Raw genomic sequence first — 25,913 nt, forward strand, 5'->3', positions numbered from 1 at the left:
CAATCACATGGGTCTGTCCAATCCCGCAGTGTCCAATCACATGGGGCTGTCCAATCACACGGTGTCCTATCACATGGGGCTGTCCAATCACATAGGCCTGTCCAATCCCACAGTGTCCAATCACATTGGGCTGTCCAGTCACACGGTGTCCTATCACATGGGGCTGTCCAATCCCACAGTGTCCAATCACATGGGGCTGTCCAATCACACGGTGTCCTATCACATGGGGCTGTCCAGTCACACAGTGTCCTATCACATGGGGCTGTCCAGTCACAGTGTCCTATCACATGGGGCTGTCCAATCACACGGCGTTCTATGACATGGGGCTTTCCAATCATATGGTGTCCTATAATACGGGGCTGTCCAATCACACGGTGTCCTATCACATAGGCCTGTCCAACCACACGGTGTCCTATGACTTGGGGCTTTCCAATCACACGGTGTCCTATGACTTGGGGCTGTCCAATCACACGGTGTCCTATGACTTGGGGCTTTCCAATCATATGGTGTCCTATAATACGGGGCTGTCCAATCACACGGTGTCCTATTACATGGGGCTTTCCAAACACACAGTGTCCTATCACTTGGGGCTGGCCAATCACAGGGTGCCCTATCGCATGGGGCTGTCCAATCACACAGCGTCCTACCACATGGGGCTGTCCAATCACATAGCGTCCTATTGCATGGCACTGTCCAATCACATTGTGTCCTATCACATGGGGCTGTCCAATCACATGGTATCCTATCTTATGGGGCTGTCCAATCACACAGTGTCCTAACACATAGGGCTGTCCAATCACATAGCGTCCTATTTTATGGGGCTGTCCAATTACACGGTATTCTATCTTATGGGGATGTCCAATCATACAGTGACCTATTATATGGGGCTGTCCAGTAACACAGTGTCCTATCACATGGGGCTGTCTAATCATACAGTGACCTATCACATGGGGCTGTCCAATCACATGGTGTCCTGTTGTATGGGGCTGTCCAATCACACGGTGTCCCATCACATGAGGTTGTCCAATCACACAGTGTCCTATCACATGGGGTTGTCCAATCACACAGTGTCTTATCACATGGGGTTGTCCAATCACACAGTGTCCTATCTTATGGGGCTGTGCAATCATATGGTGTCCTATCATATGGGGCTGTCCAATCACACAGTGTCCTATCTTATGGGGCTGTCCAATCACACAGTGTCCTATCTTATGGGGCTGTCCAATCACACGGTGTCCCATCATATGGGGCTGTCCAATCACATGGTGTCCTATCACACACTGTCCTATCGCATGGGGCTGTCCAATCACACAGCATCTAATCACATGCCATCTGTCCTATAAAGCGTTGGCTGTACCTGCTGCTGGCGGTTCTTCTCTCTCAGGGTGGCCAGGATGGTCTCGTATTCTCGGATCTGGTCGTCTTTGAAGGTCAGATCTCTCTCCAGAGATTTTTTGGCAGTTTCTAATTTCTGTAAAAAAAAAAACACTTTGTATCAGTTTCCAAAGGAAGGAAGTCGACACCCAATACATAAGTCACAACCCAAAAAATTGGTTTCCAATCAAGTAGAGTGAAGAAAAAAATATTTGATTCCCCTGCTGATTTTGTAAGTTTTCCCACTGACAAAGAAGTTATCATTTCTTTATAAACTCACTCACATGGTGAAGATGAAAAAAACCGGCATGTTATTATAGAAATCGATCAGTGTTCCCAACCAACAAGATGGCCGTCACGCCCATGACGACATCATCTGATGACGAAACGCGCAGGATCAGCTGGGGACGCATGAAGCTAGTACATGCTGGGATGCGGCGGCCATCTTGTTGATTTGCATCGCTGATCGATTTCTATAATAGCACGCTGGTTTTTTCATCTTCACCGTGTGAGTGAGTTTTTAAAGTTAATTTATAGTAAATTGGCTTGAGACGCCTACACTATGGAGAATATTTTGTTTGCTTTAATAGGAGTTATACAAGTCCTGGGGAAGATCGCTAGAGAGAGGAAGAAAGAGGAACCGGCAGTCCGAGGGCCCACTGGAGATACAAACATCGCTGGTTCAGACCTATCTCCAGTGGGCCCTTAGACTGCAGGTTCCTCTTTTCTCCTCTTTCAAGCGATCTTCCCCAGGACTTGTATAACTCATATAAAAGCAAACAAAATACTCTTCATAGTGTAGGAGTCTCAAGCCAATTTACTATAAATTGACTTTAAAAACAACACATGGTGAAGATGAAAAAAACCAGCGTGTTATTATAGAAATCAATCAGCAGGATGGCCGTCACGCTCCAGACGACGTCATCTGTTGACGTAACGCGTAGGGTCAGCTGGAGATGATCGTTTTTCTATAATAACACGCTGGTTTTTTCATCTTCACCATGTGAGTGAGTTTTTGAAGTTAATTTATAATAAATTGGCTTGAGATGCCTACACTATGGAGAGTATTTTGTTTGTTTTAATACGAGTTATACAAGTCCTGGGGAAGATCGCTTGAGAGAGGAGGAAAGAGGTACCGGCAGTCCGAGAGCCCACTGGAGATACAAACATCGCTGGTTCAGACCTATCTCCAGTGGGCCCTTTCCGCCTCTCTCAAGCGATCTTCCCTAGGACTTGTATAACTCATATAAAAGCAAACAAAATACTCTTCATAGTGTAGGCGTCTCAAGCCAATTTACTATAAATTAACTTTAAAAACTCACTCACATAATGAAGATGAAAAAAACGGCATGTTATTATAAAACTATCAGCGTTCCAAACCAACAAGATGGCAGTCAAGCCCCTGACGACGTCATCTGATGACGAAACGCGTAGGGTCAGCTGGAGGTGCATGAAGCTAGTACATGCAGGGATGCGGCGGCCATCTTGTTGGTTTGCAACACTGATTGATTTCTATAATAGCACACTGGTTTTTTCATCTTCACCATGTGAGTGAGTTTTTAAAGTTAATTTATAGTAAATTGGCTTGAGACGCCTACACTATGGAGAGTATTTTGTTTGCTTTTATATGAGTTATACAAGTCCTGGGGAAGATCGCTTGAGAGAGGAGGAAAGAGGTACTGGCAGATACAAACATCACTGGTTCAGACCTATCTCCAGTGGGCCCTTGGACTGCCGGTTCCTCTTTCCTCCTCTCTCAAGCGAACTTCCGCAGGACTTATATAACTCATATAAAAGCAAACGAAATACTCTTCATAGTGTAGGCGTTTCAAGCCAATTTACTATAAATTAACTTTAAAAACAACACATGGTGAAGATGAAAAAAACCAGCGTGTTATTATAGAAATCAATCAGCAAGATGACGTCATCTGATGACGTAACGCGTAGGGTCAGCTGGAGATGATCGTTTTTCTATAATAATACGCTGGTTTTTTCATCTTCACCATGTGAGTGAGTTTTTGAAGTTAATTAAATAATAAATTGGCTTGAGATGCCTACACTATGGAGAGTATTTTGTTTGCTTTTATATGAATTATACAAGTCCTGGGGAAGATCGCTTGAGAGAGGAGGAAAGAGGTTCTTTTGGCAGTCCAAGGGCCAACTGGAGATACAAACATCTCTACATCACTGGTTCAGACCTATCTCCAGTGGGCCCTTGGACTGGCGGTTTCTCTTTCCTCCTCTCTCAAGCAATCTTCCCCAGGACTTGTATAACTCATATAAAAGCAAACAAAATACTCTTCATAGTGTAGGCGTCTCAAGCCAATTTACTATAAATTAACTTTAAAAACTCACTCACATGGTGAAGATGAAAAAACTGGCGTGTTATTATGGAAATCGATCAGCGTTTCAAACCAAAAAGATGGCAGTCAAGCCCCCGACGACGTCATCTGATGACGAAACGCGTAGGGTCAGCTGGAGGTGCATGAAGCTAGTACATGCAGGGATGCGGCGGCCATCTTGTTGGTTTGCAACACTGATTGATTTCTATAATAGCACGCTGTTTTTTTCATCTTCACCATGTGAGTGAGTTTTTAAATTTAATTTATAGTAAATTGGCTTGAGACACCTACACTATGGAGAGTATTTTGTTTGCTTTTATATGAGTTATACAAGTCCTGGGGAAGATCGCTTGAGAGAGGAGGAAAGAGGTACTGGCAGATACAAACATCACTGGTTCAGACCTATCTCCAGTGGGCCTTTGGACTGCCGGTTCCTCTTTCCTCCTCTCTCAAGCGAACTTCCGCAGGACTTATATAACTCATATAAAAATACTCTTCATAGTGTAGGCATCTCAAGCCAATTTACTATAAATTAACTTTAAAAACAAAACACATGGTGAAGATGAAAAAAACCAGCGTGTTATTATAGAAATCAATCAGCAAGATGACGTCATCTGATGACGTAACGCGTAGGGTCAGCTGGAGATTTTTCTATAATAATACGCTGGTTTTTTCATCTTCACCATGTGAGTGAGTTTTTGAAGTTAATTTATAATAAATTGGCTTGAGATGCCTACACTATGGAGAGTATTTTGTTTGTTTTTATGAGTTATACAAGACCTGGGGAAAATCGCTTGAGAGAGGAGGAAAGAGGTACCGTCACAATCCAAGGGCCAACTGGCGATACAAACATCGCTGGCTCAGACCTTTGTAATGAGGGTTATGTTTGGATGGTAAGAGGCTGTGTTGTTGGGTGTCGGTGGTGGCCTCTGTACGCTGTTCCATCTTTGTGGACGTGGACTTTTCCACTGGTTTATGTCATTTACTATCTAGCGCTGCACTATTTCTCTTTTTATGTTTGTAATATCATTAATTTCACAATATTTTGTCAGCTGCTGTTGAGATCATCAAATTATTGAAGGTACACTCGTACTAGGCGCAGCAGATGTAGAATTGTTTATTACAGTGAGTGACGGCATGAAATCCTACACCCTGATAGGCTGAGAACTCTTTTCAGTTATCAGGATGACTTGGGCTGGGAATTTGAGAAACAAAATAAATCCAATTGTATTGGGGTGGTGGGATGGTTTGTGGCTTTATAATGGGAGCAGGGAAGAGATAATACAGATGTAGAATAGGAGTCATACATGTTTAGGACCCCACTGGCCAATAGACATGTCGACTGGTCAGATCAAGTCATCGAAATGACTACAACCTTCACATGTCTGTGACCACCTTCAGGGGATGAGAGACATTCTTGAATTCAGAGTCAGAGCTCCGCCCACTGGTTCTCTGCACTTGCTGGTGAATCCAGTAGGGGGCAGAGTTTGCATTATCCTCTATACACTATGAGATGGGATCAGAGAGGAGCAGAGAGGGTGTACAGGTGACCACAAGGGGCTCTTTGCTGTTCTTAAATGAACGTGTGTTGAGATTTCAGTGTCTCCCAGCCCCCGCCTGCTCAGATATAAAACACCCTTCTATTATATATACAACATTCCTAATTCATGTTCTCCTGGTCGGACCTGTTACACAAAACTCCCACACTGCTCCCATAATGTGACATCAATGACTGCATTGTGCCAAGGTTTCAGTGCTCCTCCACCCAACACACCCCACATGACCCATGTCACCCAGTATGTCTCCACGTGACCCCAATACCCAGGAAACCTCACCTGACCCATGTCACCCAGTATGTCTCCACATGGCCCCAATACCCTGGAAACCTCACCTGACCCATGTCCCCCAGCATGTCTCCACGTGACCCCAATACCCAGGAAACCTCACCTGACCCATGTCACCCAGCATGTCTCCACGTGACCCCAATACCCAGGAAACCTCACCTGACCTACGTCACCCAGTATGCCTCCACGTGACCCCAATACTCTGGAAACCTCGCCTGCCCCAAGTCACCCAGCATGTCACCCAGCATGTCTCCACGTGTCCCCAATACCCTGGAAACCTCACCTGACCCATGTCACCCAGTATGTCTCCACGTGTCCCCAATACCCTGGAAACCTCACCTGACCCATGTCACCCAGTAAGTCTCCACGTGTCGCCAATACCCTGGAAACCTCACCTGACCCAAGTCACCCAGTATGTCTCCACGTGTCCCCAATACCCTGGAAACCTCACCTGACCCATGTCACCCAGTATGTCTCCACGTGTCCCCAATACCCTGGAAACCTCACCTGACCCATGTCACCCAGTATGTCTCCACGTGTCCCCAATACCCTGGAAACCTCACCTGACCCATGTCACCCAGTAGGTCTCCACGTGTCCCCAATACCCTGGAAACCTGACCTGACCCATGTCACCCAGTATGTCTCCACATGACCCCAATACCCTGGAAACCTCACCTGACCCATGTCACCCAGTATGTCTCCACGTGACCCCAATACCCAGGAAACCTCACCTGACCCATGTCACCCAGCATGTCTCCATGTATCCCCAATACCCAGGAAACCTCACCTGACCCATGTCATCCAGTATATCTGCACGTGTCCCCAATACCCTGGAAACCTCACCTGACCCATGTCACCCAGCATGTCTCCACGTATCCCCAATACCCAGGAAACCTCACCTGACCCATGTCACCCAGCATGTCTCCACGTATCCCCAATACCCAGGAAACCTCACCTGACCCATGTCACCCAGTATGTCTCCACGTGACCCCAATACCCAGGAAACCTCACCTGACCCATGTCACCCAGCATGTCTCCACGTGTCCCCAATACCCTGCAAACCTCACCTGACCCATGTCACCCAGCATGTCTCCACGTGTCCCCAATACCCAGGAAACCTCACCTGACCCATGTCACCCATTATGTCTCCACGTGTCCCCAATACCCTGGAAACCTCACCTGACCCATGTCACCCAGCATGTCTCCACGTGTCCCCAATACCCAGGAAACCTCACCTTACCCATGTCACCCATTATGTCTCCACGTGTCCCCAATACCCTGGAAACCTCAACTGACCCATCTCACCCAGCATGTCTCCACGTGTCCCCAATACCCTGGAAACCTCAACTGACCCATGTCACCCAGCATGTCTCCGTGTGATCCCAATACCCTGGAAATCTCACCTGACCCATGTCATCCAGCATGTCTCCACGTGTCCCCAATACCCAGGAAACCTCACCTGACCCATGTCACCCAGCATGTCTCCACGTGTCACCAATACCCTGGAAACCTCACCTGACCCATGTCACCCAGCATGTCTCCACGTGTCCCCAATACCCTGGAAATCTCACCTGACCCATGTCACCCAGTATGTCTCCACGTGTCCCCAATACCCAGGAAACCTCACCTGACCCATGTCACCCAGTATGTCTGCACGTGTCCCCAATACCCTGGAAACCTCACCTGACCCATGTCACCCAGCATGTCTCCACAGGACCCCAATACCCTGGAAACCTCACCTGACCCATGTCACCCAGCATGTCTCCACATATCCCCAATACCCAGGAAACCTCACCTGACCCATTTCACCCAGTATGTCTGCACGTGTCCCCAATACCCTGGAAACCTCACCTGACCCATGTCACCCAGAATGTCTCCACGTGTCCCCAATACCCTGGAAATCTCACCTGACCCATGTCATCCAGCATGTCTCCACGTGTCCCCAATACCCTGTAAACCTCACCTGACCCAAGTCACCCAGCATGTCTCCGTGTGATCCCAATACCCTGGAAACCTCAACTGACCCATGTCACCCAGAATGTCTCCACGTGTCCCCAATACCCTGGAAACCTCACCTGACCCAAGTCACCCAGCATGTCTCCACGTGTCCCCAATACCCTGGAAACCTCACCTGACCCATGTCACCCAGCATGTCTCCACGTGACCCCAATACCCAGGAAACCTCACCTGACCCATGTCACCCAGCATGTCTCCACGTGTCCCCAATACCCAGGAAATCTCACCTGACCCATGTCACCCAGCATGTCTCCACGTGTCCCCAATACCCAGGAAACCTCACCTGACCCATGTCACCCAGCATGTCTCCACGTGGCCCCAATACCCAGGAAACCTCACCTGACCCATGTCACCCAGCATGTCTCCACGTGTCCCCAATACCCAGGAAATCTCACCTGACCCATGTCACCCAGCATGTCTCCACGTGTCCCCAATACCCTGGAAACCTCACCTGACCCATGTCACCCAGCATGTCTCCACGTGACCCCAATACCCAGGAAACCTCACCTGACCCATGTCACCCAGCATGTCTCCACGTGTCCCCAATACCCTGGAAACCTCACCTGACCATGACACCAGCATCTTGCATTGTCACCCCAATACCTAAGAAACCCCACCTGACCACTACATCCTGTATGTTTCCCCATGACCCCTGCACCCAGAAAACCCCACCTGACCATGACAACCAGCATCTCTCATCGTGACCCCAATACCTAGGTAACCCCACCTGACCACTTCATCCAGTATGTTTCCCTATGACCCCTGCAATCAGGAAACCTCACCTGACCCATGTCACCCAGCATACCTCCCTGTGACCTCTGCACACAGGAAACCCCATCTGATCATGACACCCATCATCTCTCAAGGTGACCCCAATACCTAAGAAACCTCACCTGACCACTACACCCAGTATGTTTCCCCATTACCCCTGCACCCAAGAAGCCCCACCTGACCATGAAAATGGATCCTAGGCCTAGAGTCCCGGAGTCTGTGTGTCTTGGGGAGACCTGGATCCAAAGTGACATTATTCCAGGGGTCCCCCCAGCATACACCCCACAAAGAGCCGTGTTCCCTCACAAGCCAGGGCCCATAGTCAGTAGGCAAGAGGCTAGCATGCAGTCCCCTCCAGAAGCCCCTGCCCTGAGTGAGTTCACACCAGTGCCTTCCAGTGCGTGCCAAAAAAAAAGTAGAAGGGTCAGTTCACACCATAGAAACGCAGTCTGGGGGCAGTCCAGATCCTTTTCTGCATGCTTGTGTTTGATGCGTTTTTGATGCGTTCCAGTGCATTCCCCCCCCCCCCTCTTTTTTCTTAACCTTAACCACTTTAGCCCCGGAGGATTTGGCTGCTCAAAGACCAGGGCCTTATTTTGTGATTCTGCACTGCGTGACTTTAACGGACAATTGCGCGGTCGTACGACGCTGTACCCAAATTAAATTGACGTCCTTTTTTCCCACAAATAGAGCTTTCTTTTGGTGGTATTTGATCACCTGTGCGATTTTAATTTTTTGCGCTATAAACAAAAAAAGAGCGACAATTCTGAAAAAATAACAATATCTTTCACATTTTTTTTATATGAAATTCCCCCCCCCCCCCAAAAAAAAAATTTAAAAATCTAATTTTTTTTAACATTTTAGGCTTATTTGTTTTCTGCTACATATTTTTGGTGAAAAAAAAAAAAAAAAAAAATCGCAAAAAGCGTATTTTGATTGGTTTGCGCAAAAGTTATTAAGTTTACTAATTACGGGAAAGATTTATGTCATTTTTATTGTTTTTTTTTTTTTAACTAGTAATGGCGGCGATCTGCGATTTTTTGCAAGACTGCGACATTGCAGATCGGACCCCTAACTGACATTTTTGACACTTTTTTGGGGTGACCAGTGACATTACTGCAGTAATCAGTGCTAAAAATATTCACTGTCACTGTACTAATGACACTGGCAGGGAAGGGGTTAACTTTATTAGTGATCAAGGGGTTAAGTGTGTCCTTAGGGGCGTGATTCTAACTGTAAAGGGGCGTGGCTTGTGATGTAACCACAGAGACATACGATCCTACATAGCAGGATCGTATGATCTCTGCAGTTACATCAGGGAGAATGACAGACAGCTTTGCTTACATCATCCGCCTGCCTTTCTCCCTCTCCAGCGGGAGATCGCGAGTGACCGGCGGACATCGGAGCTGCCGGTCACTCGTGCGGTGATGGCAGGGAACGAGCGGGGGCGGGAGCCCGCCTCCGGAGGCACGCGCTCGCCCCCTATTGGATTGCGGACGAGTGACGTACCCATACGTCACTTTGCCCAGGAGGGGCTGACCGCTGCAGTAAATGTACTTGCGGCGGTCGGCAAGTGGTTAAATAAGGACACGTGTGTTCCAGTGCATTTTTGATGCATTTTACAGCGTTCCAGTGCAGGAAAAATGCAGCATGTACTACTTTTTTTTTTTTTTCAGAACTGGAACGCACAGGAACTGCAAGCACTGGTGTGAACTTTGCCATTGGAAACCATATAACCTACTTTCCATGCGTTTTTGATGCAGAAAAACAAACGCACTGGACTGCAGGTGGTGTGAACTGGCTCTAAATAAGGACACGTGTTTTCCAGTGCGTTTTACAGCGTTCCAGTACAGTCCAGTGCAGCATGTTCTACTTTTTTTTTTTCTGGAACTGGAACGCACTGGTGTGAATGATGCCATTGGAAACCGTATAACCAACTTTCTAAGCGTTTCTGATGCAGAAAATAAACGCACTGGACTGCATGTGGTGTGAACTGGCCCGAACATGCTGCATTTTTACTACACTGTACTGGAATGCTGTAAAACGCATAAAAAATGCGCTGAAATGCACCTAAATGCACCAAAAGCGCACTGCACACACGTCTTTATTTAAGGCAAAGAAAAAAGAGGGGGGAAAATGCACTGCTTAAAAAACGCACATTTAACTCATAAAAAAACCCGTCAAAAATGCACATGCAGAAAAGCATCTGGAATGCATCTGGACTGCGTTTCTATAGTATGAACGCACTGGAACTGGTGTGAACTCTGCCATTGAAAACCATATAACCTACTTTCCATGCGTTTTTGGTGCAGAAAAAGAAAAACTCACTGGACCACATGTGGTGTGAACTGGCCCTAAATAAGGACATGTGTGTTCCAGTGCATTTGTGAGGCGTTTTACAGCGTTCCAGTGCAGGAAAAATGCAGGAACGCACATGTCCTTATTTAAGGCTAAGAAAAATGATGGGGAAAAAATGCACTGCATCAAAATGCACTTCAACTCATAAAAAAAGCATCAAAAACGCACATGCAGAAAAGCATCTGGAACACATCTGGACTGCGTTTCTATGATATGAACGCACTGGAACTGGTGTGAACTCTGCCATTGGAAACCATATAACCTTCTTTCCATGCATTTTTGGTGCATAGAAAAAAAACGCACTGGATCACATGTGGTGTGAACTGGCCCTAAATAAGGACATGTGTGTTCCAGTGCGTTTTTGGTGCGTTTTACAGCATTCCAGTGCAGTCCAGTGCAGGAAAAATTAAGTTTGTTCTACTTTTTTTTTTTTTCTGGAACTGGAACGCACTACTGTGAACTATGGCATTGGAAACCATATAACCTACATTCCATGCGTTTTTGATGCAGAAAAAAAAATGCATGTGGTGTGAACTGGCCCGAACATGCTGTATTTTTACAGCACTGGACTGTACTGGAACGCTGTGAAATGCATAAAAAACGCACTGGAACACACCTAAACGCACTGCACACTCGTCCTTATTTAAGGCTAAGAAAAAAGAGGGGGGAAAAAATGCACTGCATCAAAAACGCACTTCAACTCATAAAAAAGGCTTCAAAAACGCACACGCAGAAAAGCATCTGGAACGCATGCGGATGGCGTTTATGGTATGAATCGGCCAGCTTGGAACGGTTTGGAAGGCAGGGGGCGCTGTTTGGGCGGAGGCACCTAAGCGGGGTGCCATGCGGTTCCCTCACATCTCCCAAAATACAGAACACGGAATGCGCTATAAAAGGCGGTCAGTTACTTTTTACAGAACAAAAAGCAAACGAAGGAAGACAAATACGAGGCGCTTTTCCTGTGCCCGCAAATACAAATAACCGCACTGCGGCCAATCACGTTTGTTTAGGGCCGCGTACTCTGGGGGTGTCCCCACTTACATTCAGATCCTCCTGTAAATGTCCGAGTTCCTCCCGCAGGCTGTTGAAGGTCGCCAGAACAAGTTTCATCGACTTATCGGACGTCTGCCTCATCTAACCAGGAAATTAGAATGACAATCAGTGCAAATAATCAATCAATATACGAACAGATAATCAATATATAAGCAGATCAGACAGAAACAAACCAAAGAATAAATAAAAGGATATTTTGTGTTTTCTGCGGAGTCTCACCTGCAGCAGGTAACGGATTTGCTGTTTGGTGAGTTCAGAGACGCCTTTTGGGATCAGCGATTCGACGTCTTCCTAGAAGAGAGAAAAGAGGAGAACTCGGGTCACGAGCTGTGCCGAAAGGACAAAAAAAACGAAAACTTGATTTTTGACGTGATTTTACCTTGCCTGTTGTATGTTCTTTATAGGTCATGTGATTTAAAAAATGCATCAAAAATGCAACACGGGTGCATTTTTGATGCGTTCTTGCTGCGTTTTCAATGCATTTCAATAGGAGGTGCATTTTTTGGTGCGGTTTGCCAAATGTGCACCAAAAATGCAGCAAGACATGTGCAGGACAATTCATTCATTTTTGTTTCGATTCGTTATTTGCATAAATTTGTTTAGTTAAGTTAGTTTAATCCGTTTAATTCATTTTCGGAATTCGTTTCATTTTTCGTATTCGAATCGATTCAGATCTTCCAAATTCGAAAAGTTTTCGATTTGTTTTCTAATTTCCAAAGAAATAAAATAGAAAAGAAGATAAAGGAATAGGATAGAAAAAAAAAATATAATAGAATATAAAAGAATATAACAGAAAATAAAAAAGAGTAGAATATAGTAGAGAAAAACAGAACAAAATGTGACAGAAAATAAAAGAACAAAATAGAAAAGAATAAAAAAAACAAAAAATAAACAACAGAATAGAATAGAAAGAATATAACCATTTCCCAAAATTCAAATAGAATCAATTTGAATAGAATGGAAAATAATAGATTAGAAAATAACAGAATAGTATAGAAAAAAAACAACAGAATAGAATGGAAAGAATATAACAATCTTGATATGCTCATCTAATCTATTCTTTTCTATTCTATTTAAATTTGAATTGATTCTATTTGGATTTTGGAAAATGGTTATATTCTATTCTATTGTTTTGTTAATTATTTTATTTTTCTATTATTTTTATTCTATTCTATTATTTTATATTCTATTGTTTTCTATTTTATTTTTTCCGATTCAAATTCAAATTTATTCTATAAAAAATGTGAATTTCGGAAGATGGTTATATTCGTTCTATTCTATTCTAGTCTGTTTTATTCTATACTATTCTGTTATTTTCTATTCTATTCCGATCTATTATTTTCTATTCCATTCAAATTCAAATTGATTCTATTTGAATTTTGGGAAATGGTTATATTTATTATATTCTATTGATTTTTTTAATATTTTCTATGCTTTTTTTTTTTCATTCCATTTTTTTCTATTTTACTCTTTTCTTGTGTATTCAAATTTATTCTATTTGAAATTCGAATTTCAGAAGATGGTTATATTCTTTATATTTTATTCTATTTTTTTTTCATTGTATTCTATTTTTTTCTATAATATTCCTTTACTTTCTATTCTATTTTATTCTCTTTGGAAACCGGAAAACAAATCGAAGACTTTTCGAATTCAAAAAGTTTCCAAAATCAAAAACTATTTGAATTGATTCTAATTTCATCCAAATTTTTTTCATTATTTTTCGGATTCGTTTAAATTCAGTACTATTGTAATTCGAAAATTCGGATACATCCAAATTTCTGAAAATGGAAAATGTGTTCGAATTTCAATTTGGAACGAAACAAACTGCACATGTCTAACAAAGACTAGTGCATGAAGGTTCTTCTTTATACCAATATACAGTATATTACCACTCTATAAAGTGTCCAGTGCAAAAAAATAAATAAATAAATAAATAATATAAATAAAATAAATAAATAAATAAAAAAAATGATAAAAGTGCATAAAGTCCCACCATCCACAGAATATTTCTGGTGAATTACTTATTGTGATATGATACTTTTTGAACATTGTTTTTAAAATATTAACCCTTGGGTGTTTTTCTTTTTTTTTTTTTACATCTTCTAGATAGCAGCTGCACTGTATTATACATCTAGAATTTTTGAGTGGCCTGGTTAAAAGAAAAAAAAAAAAAAAGAAAATCTTTTTATTTCATTTCAATTTTATTGGGAAGATTTACAAAGAAATAATTCATATTTTTTGGAGGACGGAAATTGATTGCGAGGGTCCAATAGCAGTTGCATGATCTGCTAGGACTATTGTCACACCAATGATAACACAAGAACACAATAAAAAAGACACCAAACACAGAATAGTCGCCATGCGCCATGTCAGGGACCGAACGTTTCCATAACTGTACTCAATGTATACGGAGCAGACTAAAGAGTTTCCTCTGCAGCTGTAAGAACACAGGTGACAACATTGTAACCATCCAGGAACTGGGGTGAGCTATAGAGGGGACCCCACTGGGAACGTATATAAAGCTGCTTCCATATAAAGTTACCCTTACACTATACCAGCATTTCTCCATCTTTAAAGTGTGCAAAATCTTGAGTCCCCCCACATTTGACTTGTAAAAAATGTAAATGTCACTTGTCAATGGGAAACCTGAGCCTGGGAAAATGCAAACAACCTTCCATTACATCAGAGGCCTCCCCCCCCCCCCCCCTGTCATATCAGAAGTTTGCACAATCACATCAAAAACCCCTTTCCAGCACATCAGAGGTCTCCCCATCACATGAGAGGTCCTTCCATTACATTAGAGGTCTCCCCATCACACCAAAGGTCTCCCCATCACATCAGAGGTCTCCCCATCACACCAAAGGTCTCCCCATCACATCAGAGGTCTCCCCATCACATCAGAGGTCCTTCCATTACATCAGAGGTCTTCCCATCACACCAAAGGTCTCCCCATCACATCAGAGGTCTCCCCATCACATCAGAGGTCTCCCATCACATCAGAGGTCTCCCATCACATCAGAGGTCTCCCCATCACATCAGAGGTCTCCCCATCACATCAGAGGTCTCCCCATCACATCAGAGGTCCCCCATCATATCAGAGGTCCCCCATCAGAGGTCCCCCATCACATCAGAGGTCTCCCCATCACATAAGAGGTCTCCCCATCACATCAGAGGCCCTCCATCACAACAGAGGTCTCTCCATCACATCAGAGGTCTCCCCATCACATCAGAGGCCCTCCATCACAACAGAGGTCTCCCCATCACATCAGAGGTCTCCCCATCACATCAGAGGTCTCCCCATCACACCAGAGGTCTCCCTATCACATCAGAGGTCTCCCCATCACATCAGAGGTCTCCCATCACATCAGAGGTCCTCCGTCACAACAGAGGTCTCCCCATCACATCAGAGGTCCCCCATCATATCAGAGGTCCCCCATCACATCAGAGGTCCTCCATCACATAAGAGGTCTCCCCTTCACATCAGAAGTCTCCCCATCACATCAGAGGACCTTCCATCACATCAGAGGTCTCCCCATTACATCAGAGGACCTTCCATCACATCAGAGGTCTCCCCATCACATCAGAGGCCCTCTATCACAACAGAGGTCTCCCCATCACATCAGGGGTCTCCCCATCACATCAGAGGACATTCCATCACATCAGAGGTCCCCCATCACATCAGAGGACCTTCCATCACATCAGAGGTCCCCCCATCACATCAGAGAACCTTCCATCACATCAGAGGTCTCCCCATCACATCAAAGGCCCTCCATCACAACAGAGGTCTCCCCATCACATCAGAGGTCCCCCCATCACATCAGAAGTCTCCCCATCACATCAGAGGTCCCCCCCATCACATCAGAGGTCTCCCCATCACAACAGAGGTCCCCCCATCACATCAGAGATCTCCCCATCACATCAGAAGTCTCCCCATCACATCAGAGGTCTCCCCATCACATCAGAGGTCTCCCCATCACATCAGAGATCTCCCCATCACATCAGAAGTCTCCCCATCACATCAGAGGTCTCCCCATCACATCAGAGGTCTCCCCATCACATCAGAGATCTCCCCATCACATCAGAAGTCTCCCCATCACATCAGAAGTCTCCCCATCACATCAGAGGTCCCCCATCACATCAGAGGTCCCCCCATCACATCAGAGGTCCCCCATCACATCAGAGGTCCCCCCATCACATCAGAGGTCCCCCATCACATCAGAGATCCTCCCATCACATCAGAGGTCCCCCATCACATCAGAGATCCTCCCATTACATCAGAAGTCCTTCCATTACATCAGAGGTCTCTCCCCCCCCAATCACATCAGAGGTCTCCCCATCACATCAGAGATCCTCCCATCACATTAGAAGTCCCCCCATCAAATCAAAGGCCCCCTCATCACATCAGAAGTCACCCCATCACATCAGAGGTCCCCATTACATCAGAGACCATCTCATTACATCAGAGGCCCCCATCACATCAGAGCCCCCCCTCCCCCATCACATTAGAGGCCCTCCATTACATCAGAGGCCCCCCATCACATTAGAGGCCCCCCCCCATTACATCAGAGGCCCCCCATCACATTAGAGGCCCCCCCCCATTACATCAGAAGGTCCCCCATCACAGAGGTCCCCATTACATCAGAGAACATCTCATTACTTTAGAGGCCCCCATCACATCAGAGCCCCCCCTCCCCCATCACATTAGAGGCCCTCCATTACATCAGAAGGCCCCCCATCACATCAGGGGAGCACACAGCAAATCAGGTAGGTTCCTGCACTGCATCTGAAGGAGGTTGTACAGTCAAATGCCATAGTCATAGTGTATGGTCACCTTAGCACTTGTGCAGGGGGGTAATTGTTGAGTTCACACAGACAGGCCAATCAGAGACCAGTACTAGTTTTCTTGTGAAACATTTGGTAAGACAAGCGACATAGTAAATAAAAAGGAATGAGGGGGATGTAGAAGCGGTGACGTACCTGGTTCTCGGAATCCGATGGTCTCCTGCAAATACAACACAAAGTCAGTTATCAGAAGGAACAATGGACGCTGCATGGAGAATCACGGCTTGGAACAAGAATATACAATCTAGCAATCAATTTAGAAAACTTTTAAAAAATTATAAAACAGTTACTACATTTTTGTTTTCATAAATAAAATGGATTAATATTGGGATTCATTGCACCAGATATACCTTGTGCCCGCTGAGAGCAGAGGATAGAGATGAAGCCTCCTAAGTCTGACTGTCTATATAAAAGCTCATAGAGAGGTGCAGGGCACCCGGAGTGCAGTGGGGTACATGGGGTGCAGTGTGGGGTACATTGGGTGCAGTGTGGGGTGCAGTGCAGGGTACATGGGGTGCAGTGTGGGGCGCATGATGCACAGTGCGGGTTACATTGTGTGCAGTGTGGGGGTACATGAGGTGCAGGGTGGTTCATGGGGTGCAGTGCAGGGTACATGAGGTGATCAGAGCAGGGTACATGGGGTGCAGTGCGGGGTACATAGGGGGGATCAGAGCGGGGTATATGGCGTTCAGTGCAGGGTACATGTAGTACAGTGCTGGATACATGGGGTGCAGTGTGGGGTACATGGGGTGCAGTGTGAGGTACATGGGGTGCAGTGTGGGTTACATTGGGTGCAGCATGGGGTGCAGTGCAGGGTTCATGGGATGCAGTGCGGGATACATGGGGTGATGTTTGGGATACACAGGGGGAAATAGAGCGGGGTATATGGTGTGCAGTGGAGGGTACATGAGGTACAGTGCAGGGTACATGGGGTGCAGTGTGGGCTACATGGGGTGCAGTGTGGGCTACATGGGGTGCAGTGAGGGGTACATGTGGTGCAGTGGGGGGCACATAAGGTGCAGTGCAGGTTACATGGAATGTAGTGCGGGGTACATGGGGTGCAGTGCGGGGTACATTGCAGGGTACATAGGGTGCAGTGCAGGGTACATGGGGTGCAGTGCGGGGTACATTGCAGGGTACATAGGGTGCAGTGCGGGGTACATGGGGTGCAGCGCGGGGTACATAGAGTACAGTTCAGGGTACATGGGGTACAGTGCAGGGTACATGGGGTGCAGTACAGGGTACATGGGGTGCAGTGCAGAGTACACAGTGTACAGTGTGGTGTTCATGGGGTACAGTGCAGAGTACATGGGGGTAAATGGGGTACAGTGCGGGGTAAATGGGGTACAGTGCGGGGTAAATGGGGTACAGTGCAGGGTACATGGAGTGCAGTGCAGGGTACATGGGGTACAGTGCAGGGTAGGAATACCTGGCTCCGATCTTCTCCACGTGTTGCATGAGGCAGCTGTACAGATCATTGTTTTTACGACTCAGCTCTGCCAGCAGTTCACCGAAGTAACGAGCATCCAGCTGTTCCGGCCCCGAGAGGGAGCTGTTCCTCCTCTTCACCTGCACAGAGCAGAGATCTCTCTTATCACCAATTCTCTTATACTCTACATCAGTGCTCTCCAAACTGTGACCAAGGGGGGGCCAAATGTGGCCCTTTGCTTGCTTTTATTTGGCCCCTGGGATATAATTCCCCCCCCCCCCACACTGACACTAAAGATGGGGCATGATTCTTCCCACTCAATTACAGCAATGATGGGGCACTATTCCTCCCACTGACACCAATGATGGGGCACTATTACTCCCACTGACACCAATGATGGGGCACTATTCCTCCCACTGACACCAATGATGGGACACTATTCCTCCCACTGACACCAATGATGGGACACTATTCCTTCCACTGACACCAATGAGGGGGCACTATTCCTCCCACTGACACCAATGATGGGGCACTATTCCTCCCACTGACACCAATGATGGGGCACTATTCCTCTAACTCAGGGGTGTCCAAACTATGGCCCTCCAGCTGTTCAGGAACTACAATTCCCATCAAGCCTAGTTATGTCTTTGAATGTCAGAGATTTTACAATGCTTCATGGGAATTGTAGTTCCTGAACAGCTAGGGGGCCATAGTTTGGACACCCCTGCTCTAACTGATACCAATGATGGAAGACTATCAGACTGTACATTGTAACTTTGTAGAAGGAGGAGGAGTCATTTCCTCCATCTCCCCTCCCCCAGTGATCAGACTGTACATTGTAACTTTGCAGATGGAGGAGAAAGCATTTCCTCTCCCCTTCATTTAGGATAGAGTAGGGGAGGGTTATAACTCCTGTCATGTGTTCCATAGCCAAAACAGGAAGTGAGAGGAAATCCCTCCAAAGTGATGGGATCCCCTGGTTGTCCCCATTGGAAGATTTCCCATCCATTCCTTTTCTGGTGACAACCCAAAACACGCCCCAAACAGCAAAAAACAAACTGACAGGGGGTCTAATCCCTCTCCACTCTGTCCAAAACTGAAAAAAAAAAAGAATCTTTTTTTCCTGACCTGACCTCACAAATGCCCTTCTGGAAGAATGGTGAAAAATTCCCATAGACACTCCTAAACCTTGTGGACGGCCTTCCCAGAAGAGTTGAAGCTGTTATAGCTGCAAAGGGTGGAGCCAACTCAATATTGAACCCTACAGACTAAGACTGGGATGCCATTAAAGTTCATGTGTGTGTAAAGGCCGGCGTCCCAATACTTTCGACAATATAGTGTATATGAATCGGCATCTGAGTGTCACATGTGATTCAGAACTCTTCAGTCTAATTATAAGCTATGAATCAATAAATGAAAAATAAATGAATGGATAAAGCTTCACATTTTTGGCCGAGTTTACAAGATCGGAGGGATAAGCACAGATAAGATCTCCTCCACTATTCAGGATATTCCTTCAGGTCTATTGGCATCCTTCCCCAGAAAACACATCGCCAAACTGGAGAAGATACAAATGTTTATCTATTGTATGGAGGAGACAGAATGTTCTACACTGAAAGGTGGGAAGATAAATAGACCTGGAATCACATTGTAAAGCAACTATCATCCATCACCTTCCGGGTGTTATATTATCAAAAGGAGCACAAGGCTCATATCTACAGAGATCTACATAAATAATAGATATTAACATAGATAGATAGATAGATAGATAGATAGATAGATAGATAGATAGATAGATAGATAGATAGATAGATAGATAACCACGCTTTATGGCTGAAGATTCTGATCTCGGAGTCTCTGGTCATCGAAGAAGTGTAGGTAAAGATTCTGATCTCAGAGTCTCTGCCCATGGAAGGATCGATGGTGAAGATTCTAATCTAGGAGTCTCTGGTCATGGAAGGATCGATGGTGAAGATTCTGATCTCGGAGTCTCTGGCCATCGAAGGAGTGTAGGTAAAGATTCTGATCTCAGAGTCTTTGGTCATAGAAGGATCAACGGTGAAGATTCTGATCTCGGAGTCTCTGGTCATTGAAGGATTGTTAGTGATGATTCTGATCTCGAAGTCTCTGGTCATGGAAGGTCTTAATGGTGAAGATTCTGATCTTGGAGTCTCTGGTCTTGGAAGGATTGTTGGTGAAGATTCTGATCTCAGAGGCTCTGGTCATGGAAGGATCCTTGGTGAAGATTCTGATCTCAGAGTCTTTGGTCATAGAAGGATCAATGGTGAAGATTCTGATCTGGTCATGGAAGGATTGTTGGTGAAGATTCTTATTTTGAAGTTTGGTCATAGAAGGATCAATGGTGAAGATTCTGATCTTGGGGTCTCTGGACATGAAAGGATCCTTGGTGAACATTCTGATCTCGGAGTCTCTAGTCATGGAAGGTCTAAATGGTGAAGATTCTGATCTGGTCATGGAAGGATTGTTGGTGAAGATTCTTATTTTGAAGTCTGGTCATAGAAGGATTAATGGTGAAGATTCTGATCTTGGGGTCTCTGGTCATAGAAGGATCAATGGTGAAGATTCTGATCTCGGAGTATCTGGACATGAAAGGATCCTTGGTGAACATTCTGATCTCGGAGTCTCTGGTCATGGAAGTTCTTAATGGTGAAGATTCTGATCTGGTCATGGAAGGATTGATGGTGAAAATTCTGATCTCAGAGTCTCTGGTCACAGAAGGATTGTTGGTGAAGATTCTTATTTTGAAGTCTCTGGTCTTAGAAGGATTGATGGTGAAGATTCTGATCTAGGAGTCCCTGGTAATGGAAGAATTGTTGGTGGCAGACATGGTGGTTGCAGCATCTCAGACAATGCTGACCTCCTAAGCTTTTTCCCCAATGCAGTCTAAAGGGTCTATAGAAGAGGTTTGAAAAAACGAACCCCTTCAGTAAGCTGTGGGGAAGACGCCTTCTATATGGGAGAGGTCGGAGGAGAATGGCCGGACTGGCTTAGGCAAATAGGATATACTGTATATAGCTGCTTCTATAAAAACTGTTTACAGCATTGTGGTGCAGATACTCGTCTATGAAGACCCAACATTTAAACAGAAGGAAGTGAAGAAGACCAGCCAGGGTCCCCCTTGTCTGCGACCAGTAAGAAAATGCTAGGGGCATTGGATCGCCAACTTGGAGGACTGAAGGAACACTGCTGGAGGCATTGGATCATCAACAACTAGAGAACTGGAGAGTGGAAAAACAGTGCTGGAGGCACTGGATCATCAACACTGGAGGACTGAAAACTGGAAGAACACTGCTGGAGGCTCTGGACAATCAACACCGGAGAACTGAAGACTGGAAGAACATTGTTGGGGGGAATGTATCATCAACACTGGGAGGACTGAAGACTGGAAGACCACTGCAAGTTGCACTGGATCATCAACACTGCAGGACTGAAGACTGGAAGACCACTGCTGGAGGCACTGGACCATCAACACTGGAGAACTGGAGACCGAAGGAATGGTGCTCGGGGCACTGGATCATCAACACTTGAGGGCTGAAGACTGGAAGAACACTGCTGGTGGCACTGGACAATCAACACTGGAGGACTGGAGACTGGAAGAACACTGCTTGTGGCACTGGACAATCAACACTGGAGGACTGGAGACTGGAAGAACACTGCTGGGGGCACTGGATCATCAACACTAGAGGACTGGAGACCGGAGGAACACTGCTCGGGGCACTGGATCATCAACACTGGAGGACTGGAGACTGGAAGAACACTGCTGGTGGCACCGGACCATCAACACTGGAGAACTGAAGACCGGAGGAACACTGCTCGGGGCACTCGGTCATCAAAACTGGAGGACTGGAGACTGGAAGAACACTGCTGGTGGCACTGGACAATCAACACTGGAGGACTGGAGACTGGAAGAACACTGCTGGGGGCACTGGACAATCAACACTGGAGGACTGGAGACTGGAAGAACACTGCTGGGGGCACTGGACAATCAACACTGGAGGACTGGAGACTGGAAGAACACTGCTGGTGGCACTGGACCATCAACACTGGAGAACTGAAGACCGGAGGAACACTGCTCGGGGCACTCGGTCATCAAAACTGGAGGACTGGAGACTGGAAGAACACTGCTGGTGGCACTGGACAATCAACACTGGAGGACTGGAGACTGGAAGAACACTGCTGGGGGCACTGGACAATCAACACTGGAGGACTGGAGACTGGAAGAACACTGCTGGGGGCACTGGATCATCAACACTGGAGGACTGGAGACCGGAGGAACACTGCTCGGGGCACTCGGTCATCAACAGTGGAGAACTGAAGACTGGAAGAACACTCCTGGGGGGCACTGAATGATCAACACAGGAAGACTAATGACTAAAAAAACACTGCTGAAAGCACTGGATGATCAACACTGGAGGACTGAAGACTGGAAGACCACTGCCAGTTGCACTGGATCATCAACACTGCAGGACTGAAGACTGGAAGACCACTGCTGGAGGCACTGGACCATCAACACTGGAGAACTGGAGACCGAAGGAATGGTGCTCGGGGCACTGGATCATCAACACTTGAGGGCTGAAGACTGGAAGAACACTGCTGGTGGCACTGGACCATCAACACTGGAGAACTGGAGACCGGAGGAACACTGCTCGGGGCACTCGGTCATCAAAACTGGAGGACTGGAGACTGGAAGAACACTGCTTGTGGCACTGGACAATCAACACTGGAGGACTGGAGACTGGAAGAACACTGCTGGGGGCACTGGACAATCAACACTGGAGGACTGGAGACTGGAAGAACACTGCTGGGGGCACTGGATCATCAACACTGGAGGACTGGAGACCGGAGGAACACTGCTCGGGGCACTCGGTCATCAACAGTGGAGAACTGAAGACTGGAAGAACACTCCTGGGGGGCACTGAATGATCAACACAGGAAGACTAATGACTAAAAAAACACTGCTGAAAGCACTGGATGATCAACACTGGAGGACTGAAGACTGGAAGAACACTGCTGGGGGCACTGGATCATCAACAGTGAAGAACTGAAGACTGGAAGAACACTGCTGGGGGCACTGAACGATCAACACTGGAGGACTGAAGACTGGAAGAACGCTGCTGGAGGGCACTGGATGATCAACACTTGAGGACTGAAGACTGGAGGAGCTGAGGACTGAGGATCTTGGGTATTTCTATGAATTACATTGTAACAAATGTTATTATAGATTCTCACCCGTCCCGCCTCTATAGGGAACTGATAGCTGCATTCCAGTCACTTCCTGCTTCCTGTGTGCTCAGTGGGCGGATCTGCTTGCTATAGTCACATGATCCGTCCCTGTGATGTGATTGGAGAACTGCTGGGGAATCGCACTGAGCTCTCCCATATATATTAGTGAATGTCTTAGTAATTATTTTGATCTCTTTTTTTATTTCGCAGTTTTATGTTTGATACATTGTTTCATTCTGAATGAATTCACATTCTGACTTTTTTTCTTTCCCCAAACAATATGTGAAGCGACCCGGAAAATCTGACGCCGGCGTTTCCTGGGATCTCTGAAGCTGGCTTCATTCTCAGCGTCATGATGTGGCGAATTCTCGCCTCTGAGAGTCTCAGACACACCCCACACCTGTCCGGACCCGCTCATCCCCGCACAGGATCAACTGGTTTGTAGCAATTTAATTAATTTATAAAGGAAACAATCGCTCAGCAGAGAGGAGATTTCTCTGAGACGCCCGGCGGGGCCGCAAGGAAACGAGAAAGGGAAGAGGAGTGCAGAGATGTCAGAGAGGAGACGCTATCAACATACTCAATCAACACCATCCCATTTTTATGACACGCCTTATTTTAGACCCAGTGATGTCATCACTGGGTCTCTGTGCTCATCTATGCAGTGCACAGTTGTATGGGCTCCTCTCCTGGACTGAACTGGATTACTCTGACAGTCCCGCACACTGTGCATTCAGGAGTGATGTTCTATAATGATGGAGCCTTCCATATAAGCTTGTTCCTAAAGGTTTCCCTGTGTTCTCCCCATTGTGACTCAATGTGCATCAGAAGCTCCAGCAAGTCAGATAGAGCCCCGCCTCATGACCCCTGACTGTCCCTGGCCCCGCCTCATGACCCCAGCCTGACTGTCCCTGGCCCCGCCTCATGACCCCAGCCTGACTGTCCCTGGCCCCGCCTCATGACCCCAGCCTGACTGTCCCTGGCCCCGCCCCTCATTTTATATTTGCATAACTCCTTCCACTGCTTGCATCAAGACTGAGGGGTCTTGAGAGGAGTACTGAGGCTGGGGGGCTTTAATATTTTCAGGAAGCTACAGTGAATCTGGAAAGTATTCACAGCGCTTCACTTTTTCCACATTTTGTTATGTTACAGCCTTATTCCAAAATGGATTAAATTCATTATTTTCCTCAAAATTCTACAAACAATCCCCCCTAATGACAATGTGAGAGAAGTTTGTTTGAAATCTTTGCAAATGTATTAAAAATGAAAAAATCCTATGTACATAAGTATTCACACCCTTTACTTTGGTGAAGCTCCTTTGGCCCCAGTTACAGCCTCCAGTATTTTTGAGTATGATGCTATAAGCTCGGCACTCCTATTTTTGGGCAGTTTCTCCCATTCTTCTTTGCAGGACCTCTCAAGCTCCATCAGGTTGAATGGGGGAGGGTCGGTGCACAGCCATTTTCAGATCTCTCCAGAGATGTTCAATTGGGTTCAAGTCTGGGCTCTGGCTGGGCCCCTCAAGGACATTCACAGAGTTGTCCCGTAGCCACTCCTTTGTTATCTTGGCTGTGTGCTTAGGGTCGTTGTCCTGTTGGAAGATGAACCTTCGCCCCAGTCTGAGGTCTAGAGCGCTCTGGAGGAGGTTTTCATCCAGGATGTCTCTGTACATTGCTGCATTCATCTTTCCCTCCATCCTGACTAGTCTCCCAGTTCCTGCTGCTGAAAAAAATCCCCACACCATGATGCTGCCACCACCATGCTTCACAGTAGGGATGGTATTGGCCAGGTGATGAGCGGTGCCTGGTTTCCTCCAGACATGACGTTTGCCATTCAGGTCAAAGAGTTCAATCTTTGTTTCATCAGAGCAGAGAATTTTGTTTCTCATGGTCTGAGAGTCCTTCAGGTGCCTTTTGGGAAACTCCAGGTGGGCTGTCATGTGACTTTTACTGAGGAGTGGCTTCCATCTGGCCACACCCATACAGGCCTGATTGGTGGAGTGCTGCAGAGATGGTGGATCTTCTCTCTCTACAGAGAAATGCTGGAGCTCTGTCAGAGTGACCATCGGCTTCTTGGTCACCTCCCTGACTAAGGCCCTTCTCCCCCGATCACTCAGTTTGGCCAGACGTCCCACTCTAGGAAGAGTCCTGGTGGATCCAAACTTCTTCCATTTACAGATGATGGAGGCCACTGTCATTGGGACCTTCAATGCTGCAGAAATGTTTCTGTACCCTTCCCCCGATCTGTGCCTCCATACAATCCTGTCTCCGAGGTCTACAGACAATTCCTTGGACTTCATGGCTTGGTTCGTGCTCTGACATGCACTGTTACCTGTGGGACCTTATATAGACAGCTGTGTGCCTTTCCAAATCATGTCCAATCAACTGAATTTACCACAGGTGGACTCTAAAAACCAGTCAGTATCTGGTGTGACCACCATTTGCCTAATGCAGTGCAACACATCTCCTTGGCATAGAGTTGATCAGGTTGGTGATTGGTTCCTGTGGAATGTTGGTCCACTCCTCTTCAATGGCAGTGCGAAATTCCTGGATATTGGCAGGACCTGGAACACTCTGTCGTATACGCCGATCCAGAGCATCCCAAACATACTCAATGGGTGAGATGTCCGGTGAGCAGGGG

At 46.3% G+C, this 25,913-nt stretch overlaps 1 protein-coding gene across 1 annotated transcript in view; it reads right to left on the bottom strand.

Annotated features, from left to right (window-relative positions):
* POF1B (POF1B actin binding protein) overlaps window positions 1-25,913 on the bottom strand; it is a 165,927-nt gene that overhangs the window by 11,894 nt on the left and 128,120 nt on the right. Inside the window, exons 16-20 of the mRNA XM_082263304.1 lie at window positions 18,030-18,169; window positions 16,736-16,760; window positions 11,978-12,049; window positions 11,747-11,839; window positions 1,358-1,471 (exon numbers count right to left, since the gene is read on the bottom strand). Coding sequence (XP_082119430.1) covers window positions 1,358-1,471; window positions 11,747-11,839; window positions 11,978-12,049; window positions 16,736-16,760; window positions 18,030-18,169 — 444 coding nt within the window. The remainder of the gene's footprint in view (window positions 1-1,357; window positions 1,472-11,746; window positions 11,840-11,977; window positions 12,050-16,735; window positions 16,761-18,029; window positions 18,170-25,913) is intronic.

The sequence above is a fragment of the Pelophylax lessonae genome, assembly GCF_965119305.1.
Source record: "Pelophylax lessonae genome assembly, chromosome: 7".
Lineage (NCBI taxonomy): Eukaryota > Metazoa > Chordata > Amphibia > Anura > Ranidae > Pelophylax > Pelophylax lessonae.